This window comes from Rhinatrema bivittatum, chromosome 2 (genome assembly GCF_901001135.1).
Source record: "Rhinatrema bivittatum chromosome 2, aRhiBiv1.1, whole genome shotgun sequence".
NCBI lineage: Eukaryota > Metazoa > Chordata > Amphibia > Gymnophiona > Rhinatrematidae > Rhinatrema > Rhinatrema bivittatum.
This window is the reverse complement of record NC_042616.1, coordinates 210,481,948-210,502,374: the sequence shown is the minus strand read 5'-3', so window position 1 is coordinate 210,502,374 and position 20,427 is coordinate 210,481,948. Positions and strand designations below refer to the sequence as shown.

The 20,427-nt window shown below is 42.2% G+C and overlaps 1 protein-coding gene across 4 annotated transcripts in view; it reads left to right on the top strand.

The window, feature by feature from the left end:
- The window catches only part of IGF2BP3 (insulin like growth factor 2 mRNA binding protein 3), a 355,866-nt gene that overhangs the window by 307,332 nt on the left and 28,107 nt on the right, over window positions 1-20,427 (top strand). For 2 of the 4 annotated variants that reach the window (XM_029589081.1, XM_029589083.1), the window contains exons 11-12: window positions 73-111; window positions 17,366-17,485. In XM_029589081.1, coding sequence (XP_029444941.1) covers window positions 73-111; window positions 17,366-17,485 — 159 coding nt within the window. The remainder of the gene's footprint in view (window positions 1-72; window positions 112-17,365; window positions 17,486-20,427) is intronic. The other 2 variants (XM_029589084.1, XM_029589085.1) reach the window with 1 other exon arrangement.

Genomic DNA, 20,427 nt, shown 5'->3' with positions numbered 1-20,427 from the left:
TGGCCAACCAGATGTGCCAAATCGAGCCTTTTATTTATTTGTTTATTTATTTATTTATTTTGTTTTGTGCAGGACCTGTCTGTGGAGGCTTCCTTTCCATCTCTTAAAAATGTAAGCATCTGTTCCTAATGTTCCTTTAGATCTCCCTGGTGAGTCACTGGGAAGTTTGCAGTGAAAGATGTCAGTCTCCCTTCCCCCCACCCCAGAGCCCATTTTGACATATTCCTTGCCATCAGATATGAATTCATTCATTCTCTCTCTGTCTCTCCCCTTTGTCACTTGTAATAACTAAACTTTTTTTCCCCCTTAGTTTTTATAATAGAAAAGCCACTAGAGGAAGATAGGTTCTAATACTTCTTTACAAGTCTAACATGAAGCAAAATCATGTTTGCATGACCTAGGCACCCCACTTCTTCCCCCCTCCCCCAAAAAAAAAAGAAAATCAGTAAGGCACCAGGCCCAGATGAAATTCATCCATTGGTGATACATAAAATTTATTTATTTATTTATTTAACATTTTTTTCTATACAGACATTCGCACGAGACATCACATCGGTTTCCAGACAACAGCAAATTCAGCCAACAGGGCTTTACATTGTAACTGATATTTAACTGGGGGGGGGAGGAGGGGGAAGGGGCAGGGCAGTAACTTGGAGCTAATGAGTATGCTGGGAACAGGGGAGGGGAGTACGGGGGTTAATTTACAAAAAGCAGGAGTAATGTACATGCTATATACAATCTATTATGTACGTTCTATATACAAGACGAGGGAGTGGGGGGAGGGTAGGTTAAGGAGGGAAGAGGAAGGATGGGGGTGGGGGGAGGAAAGAGTCTGGGTGTAAGGTAGAGTGGATTAGAAGGGGGGTGTGGGGGGGAAGTGAGTGAAGTGGTTACATGACCGTTGTTAATTTTTCAGGAGTTAAGGAAGGACAGATTATTCAGGACTTTCAAAGGGTATGTGTAATGCCCATATTAGGGTGGTTTTTTTTTTGTTTTGCTTTTTTTAAAGTCAAAGCCAGACTACTATAGGCCAGTTAGTCTGTAATCTCACTGCAATTATCATAAAGTTGTTGGTTGAAGGAGAAAAGGTTTTATCGACCTTGCTAAGCTTGCCATCTTGAAATGTGTGATATGATTTCTGGCTTTTGATATGGTACTACATGAAATACTGATTTTAAAATTAAGATACTGTATTTAAGGATAATATTTGTAAATGGGTTAGAAACCAGCTGAAAGGGAGGCTACAGAGTCACAATGGCACATAGCCTAGGTGGAGTAAGGAGACAAATGTGGTTTCACGGGTATCTGTGGTGGGACTGCTGTTCAGTGTTTGTGATACAAAGGAAGGAACACAGCAAGATTTCCTTTTTCTTTTTTGCAGATGACAAACTTAGTGTAAATACACAGTAGGTCTTGCTGATATTTATAGAGGGACTTATATAATTTAAGCAGAGACACAAACAACTGGCAGATGAGCTTTTAATTTGGGTGTGTTAGGCAATGTATTTGAGACACAAGAGTAAGCACTTTCAGTATAGTTTGGGGCAATGCTTGCTAACTCTACCATGGAAAAAGACCTGAATGTATCAGTTTATAAAACTGGGAATATATGTGCTAAGCAGCAGTAAGGAAAAGAAGTTCTAGATTGAGCATTAAGTTCTAGATATCTAGCATTAAGTTTAAAAAAAAAAAAAAACAAAACCCGGAAAAGTGTACAGAAAGCAGAAAAAACTGCTTTTCTGTACACCCTCCAACTTAATATCCTAGCGATATTATGTTGGAGGAACCTAACATTTAAAATAAAAAAAATTCTGCCTGCCAGGCACCGGATTAGAAAAACACACTCAATTTTACTGGTGTCCATTTTCCTAACCCGTGGCTGTCAGTGGGTTTGAAAACCGCTGTTAAAATAGTGTCAGTTGTTTGACCCGCTGACAGCCAGCGCTACTGCTAATAAGGAAGAGCTAGAGACGCACTATTGTCCCTAGTACCTCCTTAATAGCATGCAGCCTCATTTAAATAGAGAATCGTGCGCCCAGGAGAGATGCCTAGGCACGCGTTGGGAGAGCAGGCGCTCAACACTGAGCGTCCGCTCTCCCACGATTTTCTTTTTACAGTATCTGCCTGCTGTGTGGGTAATACGTTGAAATCCTCAGCTTGGTGTGCTGCAGCAGTCAATCAAATAAAATGTTACGAATGATTCAGAAAGGAATTGGGAATAAAATTGAAAATACTAAGTGTGACTGCAGCCTGAATACTGTGTGCAGTTCTCGTCACACCATCTAAAAAAAAAATATAGCAGAACTAGAAAAAGAGCAGAGAGGGGCAAGCCTGTAATTGGCTCCACCTGGATCAAGTATTCTGTGTTTCTGCCTAACATCAGCTTCTGCCTTTCAACTGGCTCTAGGTTTTGGCATCCTAGAACTACTGCTCCCAGAAGCTCTCTGCCTTTCTTACTTTCACTTTCAACATTTAGGGCTAACCTGTCTCTCTCCTTACAGTGCCCTCTACAGCTCTGGCTGACTAACTTCTCTATACCCTGGGACTGTCTGTAAGGTGCCCACCTCACCACAATGGTATGCTTGTGTGTGTGTGGTGGGGGGGGGGGGTTTCGCTTAGTAATTTTCTTCACCATTGCACATAAACTCAATCCAAGCCAGCATTCATTGGGCTACAGCACCATGAACTTTAATTTGCAATTGCCTGGAGTTCCCCACAACTTTCCTAGCCATGGACTGCTGCAATGGCTGGGTTAGGCATCACACAACAGAGTTCCCCCTGGGAGCCTACAGTCAAGGGCCCGATTAAGCAATGAGTGGGGTCTGTCTTCTGTGGGTGCTGTGAGCTCTGCCTCCTCAGCGTCCCTGGCCCTGGAGTTGAACAAAGCTCCTCCGGCTGCTGAGCCAACACTGCTGCCCCAATTGTTTGCCGCTGAATTGTGTCTTAACTTTGAGAGTTGCTTATCTGGGGATAGGAAGAGCTTAGCGGACCATGCGGTCAGAAGGGAGTGCCAGATCCAAAGGGAGAACTAGGATCCTGCTGCTGATCTCAACCTAAAGGTGTGAGCCTGTTGCCGAGAATGTCTACCCTCTGTGTGGGGTCCTGATGAGGGTGACCACAGCAGCTCCTGGATCTCCTTGACCATTTCCACTCCTGTGAATATAAATAGGCATTTTCGAGAAAACTTTGTGCTGATTAACTACCTCAAGAATGGCATCAAATCTGGAATGGAAAAAACAGAACTCTTAATTGATTATCTAAGGACTTTCAGTGATGGACGTGATCACGAGTGGTTGCCTGGAGTCCGAGCTCCTAGGGGATCGGCTGCAACCCCATTGCACTGGTCACTCTGCAAAAAATAAAGTGACCCACAATATTGTCGCTTTGTGCATAAGATTGATGGGAAATTTTGTAATTAAAGAGTCAGGAGAGATGTCAGGCAGAGTGAAGAGAACAGGGGCAGAGAAGGCCACAGCCCTGGATGACAAGATTGCACTAGACTATGCGGAAAGCCCAGAGGGAATGACGAAAGCAACAATTCAAGAGCTAACAAATGCAGTATCTGCAGCTGTAAGAGAGCAAATGCAGAAACTGCAGTCATCCCTAGATTACCTCAATATGAAAATGAGCAATCAGACCAATGCCATTGCAGTCATTAATCAAAAGCTGAGTGGGCATGATGAGTGGCTGAGCAACCTAGAAATAGCACTGGTGCAGTTCCGACATAATAACCATGCCTTAGAGGAGAAATTTAGATTTGGAAAACTGCCATCAGTGGAATAATGTGCAGATATTAGGCCTGCTGGAGAGCCTGCAGGGAGACGTGCTCCTGCACTGGTGCGAGCAGGGCCTTCCAGGACTGTTGGGAATGGAGAGACAGTCTCCCCATTCTGGATCGCAAGCAATCTGCTCGAAGGCCAAGTCAAGTGATTGCGAAATACTTACATTTTACTGATTAAAATGAAACTCATAATAGCTTATTGGAAGATGTTAGAACTGAGTTACAAAAATCAGAAAATATTGCTGTTCCTGGATTTTTCTGCTAAAGTCTGTCCACCAGAAAGGAAATGACACCCTATTGCACACAGTTATGTAAACAAGGGATAAAAGTTTCTCTTTAGTTCCGTGCATGCATCTGGATGTTTCATAAAGGAGTATCAAAGATTCTTTTCAACCAAAAATGAGGCCATAGAGTTCATGGAGGGACGCACAAAGGAGTGATAAATGCATTGCGGCTTGATGTGACCCTGCAGTTGAAGGCAATGGCTATGTTAAGTGCTCAGTTCGTGAGGTTTTTTTTGTTTTTGTTTTTTTTGCTATGCTGATCCCCGAAGCCCTCCGCTGTGGAGTTTGAGAACTCGTCAACCCTGTGGATACCGGAGATGGTGATGAGTGTGCGATGTTGCAGAGAGAAGATTCCTAGACTGAACACAGGGGTGATAGACATGGGAAAGTTTTTAAGGGGGAGGGAGGGGCAGTGAGTGTAGGGCATGAATGGTGGTGTGTATGTGTTTGAAAGCGAGTGTTACAGTATGCTCAAACCAGGAAACAGAGTTTGACACAATGGAAAATGGAGAGTGAGTCGGAGCTGGGGGATTCACTTCTGGTATTGGGAAAAAGCCTTGACTTCTCTGAGTGATATTGTAATATGTTCTCTTAATAGAGCGAGTCCCCACTCTCTGAGCTGAGGAAAAGAAAGGCAAATATTGCTTTTGTGCAAGAGACTCATATTAACATAAGCATGAAAAATTGTGCTGAGAATGGATGGGGTAAATGTATTTTGTGTCATTTACAGACTGCAGAGGAGTGGCTATTCTTGTTAATAAGAATACTCCATTTCAGATTGAACATAAGGTAGCTGACCCAGGAGGGAGATACATTCTGATAGCTTTTACGCTATATAAGCAGAAACTCATGCTGTTTAATACATATGTGCCGAATTGCTTTCCAAGGTATTGCAGTGGGAAAATTATGGGTTAGTTTTGGGTGGGGATTTCAATACAACAGATAACCCCCTTATTGACTGTAAATCTCCTAAGACACCAAGGAAGAATCAGTCTGAAATAGGAATTGGAATTCTGTCAGAGGAGTTACATGTCATCTTGGTTTAGAATTCTCTAGTTTCTCTTTCACACCAAACATATTCAATAATAGATTACATATTAATTTCCGAAACTTTCTTTAATATACTTTTATATAGTGACCTGGTAGAACTGGTACTTATGGATCATGCAATGGTTATTCAACTCTCATTTAGGTGAGGGAAAATTGCCTTCCCAATCTTGGTGCAGGGATAAAGATTTTGTCAAATATCTGAAGGAATGTGGAGAGGATTATGAAATGCATAATCGTTCTCCTGGGATTCATGCAGGGGTTTATTGGCGTGCGGCCAAGGCAAGTACCCAAGGGGGTCAAATGTCTTATTGTTCACGTAAAAGGAAATCTGGGAACAAATAAATTGTGGCACTAACCAAACAGTTGATTGTAGAAACAATGGACCCTGCTACTCGTGGGCGCATAAATAAAATTAGGAAGGAACTAAACTCTATCTAGTAAAGTCCAAGCAGATATATGGTTTTATAACTATAAATTACGCCCGTGGGGAAATACATCTGGGAAAATGCTGTCAAACTTAGTTTGACAAGCAAAAGCTAAGCATGATATTAATAAGCTTTATGGTTGGGGCAAATTGTGTGTAACTGAGGCTGATCTGGGCATCTTTGAATCCTTTTACAAAACATTATACACAACTGGTTCCACTTCTGAAACACAGGGAAGGTTTTTTTTCAGTGACTTTCATTACCCCAATTATCTAGTGAGCATGAGGGGTAATCTTGAGGCTCCAATTGCAGAGTGAGAAAAAAAAAAGGGTGATCTCGCAGCTGAAGTTGGCGAAAGCACCAGACCTGATGGGTTTGATCTTGAGCTGTACAAAATCTTGGGAGCCTCTGTCTTAGGGCCACTAAAGAACATGCTTCATTTGGTTAGATCCTGTGGGGAATTTGATTTGGGGCATAACCTGGCAAATGAAGTTTTTCTGCCAAAGCCTAGTAAGGATGTGTTGTCCAGAGTCATACCACCTGATTATTTTTTGCTTTTGAATCAGGTTATCAAAATATTGGTGGCGGTATTGGCACAACGTTTAAATGGGATGATGCAGGGATTGATAGCTCCAGATCAAATGGGGTTTATCAAGGGAAGACTCTCCTCTACAAATGTGGTCAAAGCATTGTCTATTTTCTCAAAAAACAGAAATACTAAACAGGGTGTGTTACTCAGTTTGGATGCGGAAAAGGCATTCAGTAGAGTAGAATGGCCATATTTCTTCTGGGTCGTGGACAAATTTAATTTTGGTCTTAGGCTAATGGAGTGGATAAAACTATTGTATAGTAAACCTGTGGCCCAGATATTAGTTAATGGCACTCTGTCTGATCAGTTCAAATTGTGCAGGGGTACGAGGCAAGGATGTTCTTTATTCCCCTTATTTGCCTTGTCTCTGGAACCATTGATGATTAAACTAAGACAGATGGAGACATTTGATAGCATAATGATGGGGAGAAAGGCATTTAAACATGTTTGCAGATATGCTGCTATTTGTTGGGGGAACCCAGAGAGCAGTTTAACCTTTTGATTATGGGAATGATCCATTTAAATGGCACCTTTTCTGGCTAAAAAATTATTCTAAATCCCAAGGATTCCCATTGGATGAGATGTCAAACATTGAATGGAGGGAGTCATTCCCATTTGCTTGGGCTGATAGGGAGTTGAAATATCTGGGTGTTATCTTGGCTCGCTCCATAAATGCGTTATATAAGCTAAATTTTGGAAAAGGATTGGACAATATTGAAGCACTTGTGAAAAGATGGAGGCATTTCCCCCTGTCGTTAATGGGTCATTGTTCACTAATTAAAATGGTCATACTTCCTAAAATAGTATACCTTATACTTATGCTTCCTCTATGGGTCAAATACAAGAATGCAGAAGCTTCATTCTCTTCTCATGACCATTATGTGGAATGGTAAAAGGGCCAGAAAAAGCTAATGAACCTTTAAGAACAGACAAAAAGAAAGGGGGACTAATGATACCTGATCTGAGGTTATATAACTTAGCATTTTTATTCAAATTTATTCAAGATTGGGTAGCTTATGGTATTAAATACGATCCAGATGATCTGATGTGAGGGGTTTGGGCCATATAGCCCTGTAAATGCATTGCATGTGTTTAGAGGGTGTGTAACTACCAAGTACAGAAGGCCTTTATGTTATGGGGCAGTGAAAAGGGCATGGTGGTGGCGAATGTTAAAACCAGTGTGGATTTCGCCAATTTTATCTCTAACTGGAAATAGAGATTTCCTAGTAGGGCTTAGCTTGCAGAAATGTTTTGATTGGGCTGATAGGGGATTATATAGTGTGGGTCAGCTCTTTGATTTGGATAATCAGACAATATTGATGTTTCAAGAATTACAAGAGAACTGGGCTATACCGAATAGTCATTTTGCTTATTTGCTAGCTAAACATTATTGCATGATTTTGGGTAAGGAGCGAGTGGAGAATATTTTTACAGAAGATGATTTTTTATATGAATCACAGATTTAACAAAACTGCAATGGGGTTGGTTAAATGGAGCAAAGAACTGAGTATCCAGTTGGAAGAATTAATCTCTCTCAAGTGTTCATTCATTTGTATAAACAAGTATTTGCAACAAACTTGAGAGATATTCAATTAAGTTGATCCATCAGAGTTACATAACCAGAAAATGAGAAACCAAAATGAAGTTTTGGGACACTGAACGCTTTTAAAAAAAAAAAAACAAACAAACCAGTGGAATTGCCAGCAGCACACACTGCCATATATTTACTGATTGCAACAAGTTGCAGGAGCTTTAGCATAAAATCGGTGAATGTTTAAATAAAATATTGGATTACACAATTGATTGGTCAGGTAAGCTAATATACTTGCATTTATTGAGTGGAAATATGAAATTACAAATGCGAGGGATGAAATTCCTGTGCAACCCTCATCTGCTAGCTAAGAAAGTGCCAATATTATCTTGGAAGGGAACTGAAACGCCCAACTTTAATTCTGAATTGGATTGATGCAACAGACTGCTTTATATGAGATGCAGAAAAGAAGAGACCTTGTCAATCCAGGGCAGGCCGTGAAGCTGAAGGATTATCACCAGCTGTGGTTCAAAGGGCTTAAAATGCTGTAATCTGCTTCCTGGAGTGAAACAATATTGGGATGTTGGTGGGCTGCTGATTATTCTTGAAGGAGTGGATGACATGAATATAAATGCTGTGATAAATGGGGGGGCGTATTGGGTTATGAATGTGAGTGTGCATGGGGGAGAAAATAGGGTTTGGAAAAAGACTATGTTGAGCATATGAAACCGAATCAGCATGTTTTCAAGAGGATTGTAACTATATTATATTGGACATAGTTGCCTGTTAATTGACTCAGTTTAAAAACAATTATTTAAAAGAAACCCTAATATTGATGGTGGACAGTAGTAGAAAATTAAAGTGAACTGTTTGTACAGAGGCATTTGATTACCTGTTGCTTTCCTGAGCCCTTGCCCTTCATTTTTCTTAATAAATAGCTCTGGTATTCTGGGGTAATTTGGCTGCTGGAATTTTTTTTCTCCAAATGAAGTGCCTTTTCATAAAATGTTGGTCTATGATGTGGAAACTTGACTGCCTTTGTTACCTGTCCAGAAGGGCAATTCACTGTCAAAGTATTCCACAGGTTTCAGCAAAAATGAAGAACATGTTCTATTTTTCCTTTCCATGCCAGATGCAGATGACCCTTAGAAAAGGGTATAGTGCCATCCTGTCCTCTCCCAGTCATTTGGGAGAGGACAAGCCTACCCAGATTAATCTTCACCCCCCCTCCCCCCCTCCAGCCCATACCTCAATTGAACCTATTGTATATAGACTCCTGTAAGTAACCTGTTTAAGCCTTTATATATAGACCTGTAAATAGCCTGTTACAGTTTTATTGCTTTAATTTCATTGCCCTCTGCTCTATGTATATTCCTCCCTGTTTCCCCTCCCCGTTGATTGTAATTTCAGCCTTTCAGTTACAATGTGAAACCGGTATGATGTATGCTTACTAATGCCGGTATATAAAAAGTTTCAAAAGTTTCAAATAAATTTGACTTGGTTGTCCTAAGATTTGGCAGCTGGGATTCAATGCCAAGTAGTGCAGAGTCATGCATGTGGGGTGCGGCAATGCAGAAGAGCTGTTACGTGATCGGGGGGCAATACTAATGCTTAGGGTCTGGGAGAGGGACCTTGTGGTAAGTGTCTGGTGATCTGAAGGCAGCGAAGCAATGTGAAAAGGCGATAGGTAAAGCCAGAATGCTGGGCTGCATAAACAGGTAATGCCCTTGTACAGGTCCTTGGTGAGGCCTCACCTACAGTACTGTGTTCAGTACTGTCTTTATCTCAAAAAGGATAAAGACAGAATAGAGAGAGTCCAAAGAAGAGCAACCAAAATGGTGTGGGGTCTGTATCTGAAGACCTATGAGGAGATGCTGAAGGATGCGAATATGTACACCCTGGAAGAGAGGAGGGGCAGGGGAGATATATATGATGCAGACCTTCAGATACCTGACTGGTTTTAATGATGCACAATCGTCGAACCTTTTCTGTTGGAAAGAAATCAGTAGAACTAGGGATCATGAAATGAAACTCCAGAGAGGACGACTCAGAACCAGTGTCAGGAAATATTTCTTCACGGAGAAGGGTGGTGAATGCCAGGAAAGTCCTTCTGGCAGAGGTGGTGAAGACGAAAACAGTGAAGGAATTCAAAGGGGCATGGGATAAACACTGAGGATCCCTAAAGGCTAGAGGGTGGGAATGAGGAAAAGAGCGCATGGGAGTAACTGGGGGTAACTTGCTGGTATGGCAGTTCCTACCCTTAACAAATGACAGTATCAAGGCTTAATTCAACGCCATCATCGCTCTCTGCTTCAACGGCAGTGGGAAAAGAGGAATTGGGTACAGACAGCAACCAATGAGAGCCCCAACCTTTATGGTTTGGGGAACAAATAAACATGGGGGTAACTTGCTGATGTGGCACTTACTACCCTTATCACTAAGCCTGATACTTTTGATGCAGCTCCAACATTGCGCTCTGCTTCCATGGCAAAAGTTAAGGGAAATTGGATTCAGAAGCATCTGAGGGTCCTGACTTTTACGGTCTGGGAAGCTGATAAGAATGGGGGTAACCTGCACAGTGCAGCAGATACTGACATAAGCACAAGCTTGCTGGGCAGACTGGGTGGATCATTTTGTCTTTTTCTGCCATCATTTCTAGGATTCTATGTCCCTTCCAGAAAAAGTTGCTGGCTAACAAGTCATTAAAAGCACATGGAGAGGAGGAGGACTGACTATCAAAGAACTGTAATTTATGGATGTTGCACCTCCCCTAACAATAATGATCACTTTCTTTAGTGGAAGGTATGGTCCCTGCATTATTGAAGAGAGCCCTAGTGAGGCCCGTTTTTAAGAAACGTAGGCTCAACTATGCGGACTTGTCAAACTCTAGGCCAATCTCTTCCTTATCTTTTACTGCAAAAGTTTTGGAGCATTCAATCCTACAACAGCTAGTTGACTTTCTAGAAGAACATAACATCCTTGACCCATACCAATTTGGATTTAGAAAGTCCCTGGGTACAGAAACTTTGTATATCCCTTGACACATTGAGGAGAGGGCTTTATAGTGGGCAGACGTTTTTGCTAGTCATGTTGACATTTCATCAGCATTAGACACGCTTCATCATAAAATCCTTCTATTTCATCTTAGGGAATATAGTATCTCGAGGACTGTCTTGAATTGGTTTGAGTCCTGTCTAATCATTTTTATCAAATCAGGTTCGGCACAAAACTATCTCAGTGGCAATCTGTGCCTATTAAGGTACAGTCCTGGGGAATTCTATCTTCTCTCCTCTTTAACATCTGTCTAGCACCTATTGGTAAAATCCTTGCAGGACTCTGTGTGGGCTACAGGATTTATACAAATGACAAACAATTTTTTATTCATATTCAGCCCAAGTTGTCTGATAGTTCTGCTTTGCTGGCACTTTATTTGCAAAAAAGCACTGGCTTTTTCAAAATAAGTTCTCACTTAACCTCCAAAAAAACTGATTGTTACAATACTCATCTTTGAGTTGAGTACCAATTTCACTTTCTGTTGAAAATGCTGTATAACTGCGCCTCCTGTAAGGAACCTTGGAGTCTGGATTTGTCTACAAGCCGTCATTTCATCATATTAAGGCAGCTATAAAATCTTGCTTCTTTAAGCTAAGGGTTGTTTGTGGTTTGAAACCTATACTTGAACTACAGAGCAGAAATCTGTGAAATTAAGTGCTTATCCTTCCATTTTTAAACTACTGCAATTCTGTTTGTTTGGGGCTCCTGGCCACTTCATGCATACGGTTACAACTTCTGGAGAACTCAAGCTGCGCAGCTAATAATGAGGAAAGTCAATGAAGCATATTACCCCCCATACTGTACAAACTTCAGTGACTACTGGTGCAATGGTGGCTCCCGTATAAGGTAGCGCTCATGGTGCATAGTCTATTAAAACAGGACTCTCTTCAATGGGCCAACGTACTTCAGAGAATTTATCTTCCAGTTCATGCCTTTTGTTCTGTCCAGAGAGGACTGCTTGATGTCCTGTCACAAAAAATGGCATGTTTAGCAAAAATGAGAGAGCTTTCTCAGATACTAATCCAGAGCTCTGGAATTCTTTAACAGAAAATCTCCAGCTCATAACTTGCTCAAAGACATTTAAATCTTAATTCTTGTTTAGGCAAGAATATTGTTAACCTGCTCCAAGATCATGAAACTCTTAATCGAAAAATCTCTTGGCCTGCAGTCATCAAAACCCATTAAACTGTTACAGCAGACATTTTTTGTTTGATTTAGAGTATAGTTATTCCATTCATTTAGTCTAATTACATGATTTTATGTATTGTGTTTAAATGTCATGTTTTGTATGTTCAAACTTATTATGTATGCTTATTTGTAAATCACCTAGTAATAATGATTTTAGGGAAATCATAAATTTAATAGAGAATTTCATCCCTATATAGCTGCAGAAACTAGTACAGATGAAGTTTTCTAGACCCTCTGTGTTAAATTATTATTATTAAAGATTTATCTGGATAGTTGCACAGCACAGAGTTTTATTACATTTCTTTTTAATAGAATAAGATCAAATACAACACCAGTAGTAGTTTTTTTTAATAAATAGTATGCAAATGGCGTTATTGTATGGAAATGGTATGGAGGACATTATGATGCCCTGAATCATTAAATGATTTAATATTTGGGAGGTTTCAACTTTGACAGGATTTTGAAAGCAAAGCGACTATAAATGACGTTAACTGTACATGTAAAGCTCCATTCATCTTCATTAACTTGAAATCAGTCAGGCTAATTTTAAAACGAGCATGCATGCGCACGAACGTGCATGTATTGGCACGCGAGCACAGATGTGCTGATATTTGAAATCATGCACGCACTTGCGCGTGTATGATTTAAAATATGCCTACTGTCCATAAGTTTACTTCTAATTTTAAGAGGTTATTCGAGCAAACCTACTTTGCGTATCTTCCATAGGACTTTGCCGGCTTTAATGCAAGTATGTAAGCAGATTTTAAAACATGCTCACGCAAGGGACATTCCCAATTCTACCAATTACTCCACCAGTCTGCCTAGTCAATCACCCAGTCCCCTCTGGTTCTTCATCCTGCCCGCCCCCCCCCCTAGTTGACCTGGCCACCTCACCCTGTCGTGTAAGACCTAAAATGCAAGATCTGCAGACTTGCTCCTCATCAGGAGCAGCAGTAAAATTACACAGATAACAAGCTGCTGCCCGCTGCGACCTCTGGTTTTAGAATAAGGTATTACGTGTGTTTGCAACGCCCATACGCTGTCCCTTTTCTGCCCCTCCCCCCTTATTATTTGCAAGTGTGTATATACACACAAATCGCAGCTTTTAAAATCTGCATTTCTCGCATGCGGCGCACGTATGTGGGCATTTTAGAGTGAGCAATGCTTTTAAAATCGACCTCTGTTTCTAGCTACAGCAATGCCCTGTGCAGTATTACAAAAGGTCAGATGATTTGGTCATGCCTGTATCACTTGTAGAAACACGTAACCCTGGATTCAGTTTGTTCGTCTCTTAAGGAATATTACCAATAGTCTTAACCGTTACATAATCTTACACAAGAGGGCTTGCCTATAGTTTAAAGGAGACCATGTATCATTCCAGAGCGCGTACGCACAAAGAGCTATGTAACATTTATGCAACTGGAAGACTTGTTATGCAATAGTTCAGTGTAATTCTTTTTTAGTTTAGCAAGAAAATAGAAATCTAGAAATAATTAACTCTTTTTACCCTCAGTTAAGCTCTTGCTCAGCTGGATGGGGGGAGGAATATAAAGCAGTAGCTCCTTTATGACACTTTCATTAATATTGAGTTAAATTTCATTCTTGAAAAAATCTTAAAAAGTGGTTCCCAATTTCAGTCCTGTGACTCCTAACAGTTCTTGTTTTCAGAGTAACTTGGTTCTCTGGCATATTAATTATGACAGTCCTGACAACCAGGCTTGTTATCCCTTGAAGACTAGCATAGAGAATTCCTGGCTTATAAGAAACATGTTGCGAACGCGGGGAATGCAGTCGCTCACCCGAGGAGAGTGAGCCCCTGATCCATAGTGTGACTCCCAGAGCGAGACTCCAAGGAAAGCACCGTGGGAGGCGAGCGGTTCAGGCACAGGCTGGACTCAGAACTTAGAACTTAGCTTTAGTCTTGGAACAGAGCTGAGTCTTGAAACACAGCTGGAAGCCTGGAACAAGTCCAACTCAAACCTCCGCTGAACCTGAACACACAGTGAGACCCAACAACGCAATGCTGGTCTCGAGGATAGCCCTCCAGCCACTCAATAGCCCTTTCGGACCCGCTGCTTGGGAATGGCGAGGGCGTCAGGTCAAAGGCCGAGAACAGGACATGGAACTCTGAAGACTCAGGAGACTCGGAGGACTTGGAATTGGAGAGAGTCAGGAACAAGAGGAGTCCAGTTTCCCGGGGCACTGCACCTCAGCATGTTCTACACAGCCCCCTGTGGACTGGTCGTGGACCTCGCTGTCCCACTGCGTATCCTACACAACCCGCCACAGGTTGGTCACGGACCACCCGGGATGCGGGACAGGCTCAGGACTGAGACTCGGAAGGGGACAGGAGTCAGGACATCACTGAGAGTGAAGAACAAGGCTTGGAACAAGATGATCTGCTGGCTGGTCAAGCTCCACGAGCCCGGAATTAGGAACACTGACAGGAACTCGAGACTTGACTTGGAACTTCGAACTCTAGAAACAGGGATGGACTCCAAGGACTTGATCCAGTGAAGATGGATTTGGAAACGGGACCTGTTCCAGGAAGCACCCTACACAGCCGCCCGTGGCTGGTTGCAGACCATGACGCTGGCATGCCTGGAGGAAAGACTAGGGAAAATCCAGAAGACCGCAACATCAGGAGCTTGATTGGAGAGTCAGATGGGATGAAGATTCAGAAGACTGGACAAGGGACCAATTAGAGACCAGGAACATAGAATAAGCAACATGACGGAGCTCTGAAGGGACAAGGAAGCCAGGAACAAGGACTAGAACTGGAACAGGAGGATCAGGAACATCCAACGAAGAACACAGGAGCAGTCCATGGAGGACCTTGCAGGATGAAGAAACCATGGACAACCATGAAAATCTGATATGAAGGCCCCGAGGAAGTGACAGAGAGCCCTCTTATATAGGACTGAAGGCAGGACGAGGTGATGACATTATCCCTTGGGGCTGCAGGGCTTTTCTTGCTGTTGGCCCTTTAAACATTGAAGAAAGGCAAACACCTATGCAGTAGCCCGAGGATAGGCAGGAGCCTCAGCATCTGTGGCGTCCCCATCACGAAGGAGCCAGAGTCAGGCCGCCGCAAGATGACTGCAGAAGCGGCAGCATCCCAGCCACACAGGAGGAAAGTCTGCGGCAGCAGAAGCCATAAAGAGACAGACGCCAGCGGCCTTCCACCGCAGGAAGCAGAGTCCTAGCATCGGCGGCATCCAGGCCACATGGGAGTGGCCAATAGCAGCAGCCACAGCTGCGGGGAAGCAGCAGATCTGGCCCGGTGGTGAGAGGAGCTGCTCATGGGATGGGCCCCGCGAACAGCAAGCACAACACATGTTCTCTGTTGGTGTCAATTTTCTGGTAGTATTGGTGGCAGAGCAATGAGGTGAACTCTTCATCCTTGTCTCGGGTAAGGCAGGGAGCAGGGTGGGCAAGCCAGCCTGTACCCACTATTGGTGGCACAGTATAAGACTTTAGGGAATCCCCTCTTAGGTGCGCTGCATCATGACTCATGGGCATCTAAAAACTCTCTTGTCCAGCTAGATGAGCAACTTATCTGACTGATAAATCAGTGACAGATTTATGGGGGAGACTTCGCTTTCCACAAGGTCTTTGAATACCCCCAGACAAAATCTGAGTATTCAGAATATGAAAACTGACTTGGCTCTTTGATCAAATTGTGTACCAGTATACCTTATATATGTTCTTTATGGATGGGCTGAAAGCAAACTTGGCAAGCACAGCCTTAACACTGTAGTGAACAAGGGAGATCTAACATAGACAAATGAGTTTGACATGCTGCTTGCCATATGGACTCAAAAGGGATCATAATTGTATTTTTAGTGACTACAAAAGAGAAAATTGAATGCTTGGAATGTCAAAGTAAATTTCTCGAATGCGGAATTACCCTTTAAAACACTTTTGATGTGTGGAATAGAACTAAAAATGAAATCAAATTGACCAAAGAAAAACAAAATAAGAACATAAGAAAATGCCATACTGGGTCAGACCAAGGGTCCATCAAGCCCAGCATCCTGCTTCCAACAGTGGCCAATCCAGGCCACAAGAACCTGGCAAGTACCCAAAAACCAAGTCCACTCCATGTAACCATTGCTAATGGCAGTGGCTATTCTCTAAGCGAACTCAATAGCAGGCAATGGACTTCTCCTCCAAGAACCCATCCAACCCCCCTCCAAACACAGCTACACCAACTGCACGAACCACATTCTCCGGCAACAAACTCCAGAGTCCAATGTGTAAGGTCTTTATCTTGAAATTGTTCGTTTAAAATGTTCAAACAGTTGCTGTACCTACCATCTTGTCTGTAACAGTGAAGCCTCGTGCACCTGTGGTTAAGAGTTTGTGTTGCATGTTTTTACTTTATTTAGATACTAGTATAAAGGCCCATTGGAAGTGATGGGGGTGAAAAAGGGCATCTCTGCACAGAGACTCACTGAGCCAGCCTGCCCTATCCCTCGGGCTCACGTTGATTGTGCGGGTGCATGTTGCAGTGGGTAATACTGTTGCACAGCACGCGTACATTCATCCATACGGTGGTCGGACTCTGGAAGTGCGGTGTACACGTGCACCCATCTTCACCCATGCAGGAAATGTGTATAAAGTGAAAATTGTTTTCAGTTGCAGTTCCCCCTTTCAATTATGATTCCTGTTCTTAAAGGACTTCGATAGGAGAGCCTGAGAAACTGAAAGTGAGCATTACAGTGTCCAAAAAGACAATGCAAGAATGCTTGCTTGAGCATGACAGACGGTAACCATCACCCAAATCTAGCAGATTGTATATACGTAGGATGCAGACTTCTGTGTAGGCATTGTAATTTTTAAGATTGTGACTTTCAGACCTATTTGCTTGGTTTCTCCAACATCCCCTGCAGTGAATTAACATTGCAGACCATGCAGGATGGCGTTCTTTATAATCCGATAGCTACTTTTAGTGCTTCTCTTTGTTTGTTCCAGTATAATGAGCTTACAGTAGTACTGCTGCCCCTCTGCATACTGAAAATGGTTTATTCAGGGGTGGAGGCAAAGTGTGGCATGCAAAGAACTATTTTTATATAGTTAGTCTGATAGTTTACAGCTGGTAATTTTGCATTGGTGGAGCTGAAGACTTCATGAGCCAAGCTATCAGTTGGGTGTTCCTCCAAGGGGAGAGGAGTAAGAGGGGCCCAGGAGAAATACTCCCTGAACAGGTGGGCAGCTCGGCTGCATATGTGTTACAACACTTGCTATCCAGATTTGGCCTCTAAAGCACCTGTAATTTTAGAGGGCTGTAGGTTAGAGCTCTAAATTGCACTTTTGTTTTGTTTGTCTTACCAGACCCCCTTTATTAATACAACTCAATATCTTTATCGTATACAGCTGGTTTTAGTGCTCCTGTGGAATTGCTCTGACCAAGTTCAAAATCACTTAACATTGTGTGTGATTTCCTGTTTTCCATTTTAGCAACAGTCAGAATCCGAGACGGTTCATCTCTTCATCCCGGCTTTAGCTGTGGGAGCCATCATCGGCAAGCAGGGACAGCACATCAAACAACTTTCGCGGTTTGCCGGAGCCTCTATTAAGGTACCTTTTTAAGCTGGTTAGCTTGAGCAGGTCTGTACTAGCACTGTGTACGCTTCCCACTGCCTGTCTCCTCCTCCCTCACCCTGTTCAGCTGCCATTCATGGCAGGTAATGGTGCCTTCTTATTTTATGATTTATCGCTTCATTGAAATATATTATTGAAATATATATTATATTATATTAGTTGCATTCATGTCGTCTTGTGTCTGAAAGATAAGGCCGAGCTTCCTAAGAAAAACAAAGCACCTTCGTGGTGAGTTGGTAGCTTCTGGAATTTTCTGATGCAGCTTTTTTTGCCAGATGTTTAAGGTCACTTTCCTGGTGAACTGATAACAATCAGCAGGGATTTTATGGTCTACTATTGTATGAAAATAGGTACAGTTGCTGTGCAGTGATATAAGAAAACATAATGGGAGAACATCACTGCTATAAGAGTTAATATAACAGAAAGGCCATTACGCTGAGAAATAAGACCAGAAACTCCCGTACTGGTTACAAGCTTTCCCCTAAGGGGGTATACTTTACCTTCCTTATGAAATACTATGGTGACACCTTATGGTCAAGATCAGAATTCATCCTCTAAAGCCGTCAAGTATGTTTAGTGACTCTCTTCTTTTGACCATTATCTATAGTAGGGGATTTTTGTCTTGTGGAATTTTGTTCATATTTTTTGGGTTTCCTTTTTTTTTTTTTTTTTCAAAGATTTGTAGTGAGTTCTAGTAGCCAATACTGATCCTGGAGAATATTGTATCCTTTGTAGCTACGGAAAACTTTTGAAAGGACCAGACTTACTATAATCTCAAAACCTCATGTGCTGAAGTCTCTTGTCAACCTTTTAAAAGTGTTTTGGCTACCTGCACAGATTCTGTTTAAAGGTTTTGTACTTTATCATGGCTGTATGAAAAATGCTCCCTGAATCTCCTTTTCGCTTTGTGCTGTTCTAATTCTGTACTTGTATTAATGTGACGTCTGACTGGGGTTCTGATGAGGGCCATAGCAAAAATAAACTTAAGCACACAAAACAGTTGAGGGGAAGCGATGGTTATTGTACCTAGTAGGTGGTACAACTGAAGAAAGCTCCAGAGAGATGGAGTAAATGATGCATTGTCCTGCCCTCAACACAACTTCAGGTAAGGATGGAGGAGTGACTTCTGTTTTTATTTATAGAATATTGATTGAGAAATAATTTGTCCATCAGCTGCTATAATGGTCATTCCTCATGATGGAAGAAATCTGTGAAGACATTTTCAGCCCTTTTGGAGCCACAGGGTTTGAGTGAGAACGAGTTTGAAATTACTGAGCAGCAGTGTCATGCCTTCCATCCTGGCAGCCGTCCATTCACATGTTTCACCTACAGTGCTGATGGAAAGTCTACACCCCTTTCCAAAAATGTTCACCTTTTTGTTTCCTTATAGCCTAGAATTAAAATGCATTAAAATGGTATTTGATCTGTCTCTCCACACATCCTACCCCATGACTGCCAAGTGAAAAATGAAATAGAAATAAAAATATGGACTAGCTTAGATGGATAAGTGTCCATCCCCCTGTACTTCGGTAGCAGTCCTATGGTGTAACCAGTTACCTTCAAAAGTGCACCCCAAGTGCATTGGTCCCACCTATGTTAAATTGACACTGATCCACCTGACTGGATAGATTCAGAAGTTCCTGTTGGTTCTCTTTGCTGGATAGCTCATCTCAAAGCAGAGACCCAGCTGTCCAAAGAACTCCAGGGCAAAGTTGTGGAAAGGCACACATTTGGGGATGGATACAGAACTGTAAAGTCCTTAAATATCCCTCAATATGACTGATTGAGAAGTGGAAGATTGTATGGCACTATCAAGACCCTGCCTAGGTCCAGTCGTCCTTCCAAAACGGATGATTGAGCAAGGAGGAGACTAATCAGGCATGGCCCAATGGCAACTTTGAAAGAGCGACAGAATTCCATGGCCAAGACAGGTAAAAGTATGCATGTGATGATGATATCCCAGTCACTTCATAAATCTGGCCTTTAAGGTAGGGTGGCAAGAAGTTAACTATTACTCGGGGCCAACCACCTTGAATCCTGTTTGACACATGCAGAGGAGCACTCTGATACTGTAGCCATGTGGCAAAATTTTGTGGTCTAATGAAAGTAAAATAGAACTTCCTGACCTGAATGCAAAGGGTTAATGAACCCAACGCAGCTCATCACCCAGAAAACACCATCCCTATTGTGAAGCATGGTGGCAGCAAGCATCATGTTGTGGGGATGTTTCTCATCAGCAGGGGCTGATGCACTTGTCAGGATGGGCATGACCATGAATGAAGAAAAGTACAAAAAAGTTCTTAAGGACAACCTGCCCTCTGCAAGAAAGGTAAAACTGGAATGGAAGTTCCTTTCAGCATAATGACAATATGAAGTACACTACCACGTCTGCACTGGAGTGGCTTAAGGAACAAAAGGTAAATGTCCTGGAGTGGCCCAGTAAGACCTCCAACCTCAATCCAGTTGAAATTCTGTGGCATGACTTGAAAATAGTTCCTTGGGGGAGTGCTGATGAACAGCAGAACTTGAACTCTTTGTAATGAAGAATGATCTGATATTGGCTAATCCTAGGAGTGCAAAGTTGGTGGACACCTATCCCAACAGACTCATAGCTGTAATTGCTGCAAAAGTGCTCTCACCAGGGTGGAGATATAGCCAATTGTTGAATTTCAGGATTTTTTATTATTTTTTTAAATATAGTTGGAATCCTGCTTAAAAATAATGGCTCTGAAAAATGTGGAGTATGGTGTGTTGATTAGTGGAAAAAACGAATTCCAAGTCTGATGCGCTGATGACAAAATGTAGAAAAAGTTCAGAGATGTAGACTTTCTGTAGCCACCGTACATTCATAAGTCAATGTGTCTCAGTTACTTACCTCATGCTTGCATTAGAAATGTATACCATGTGTGTGCACGTGT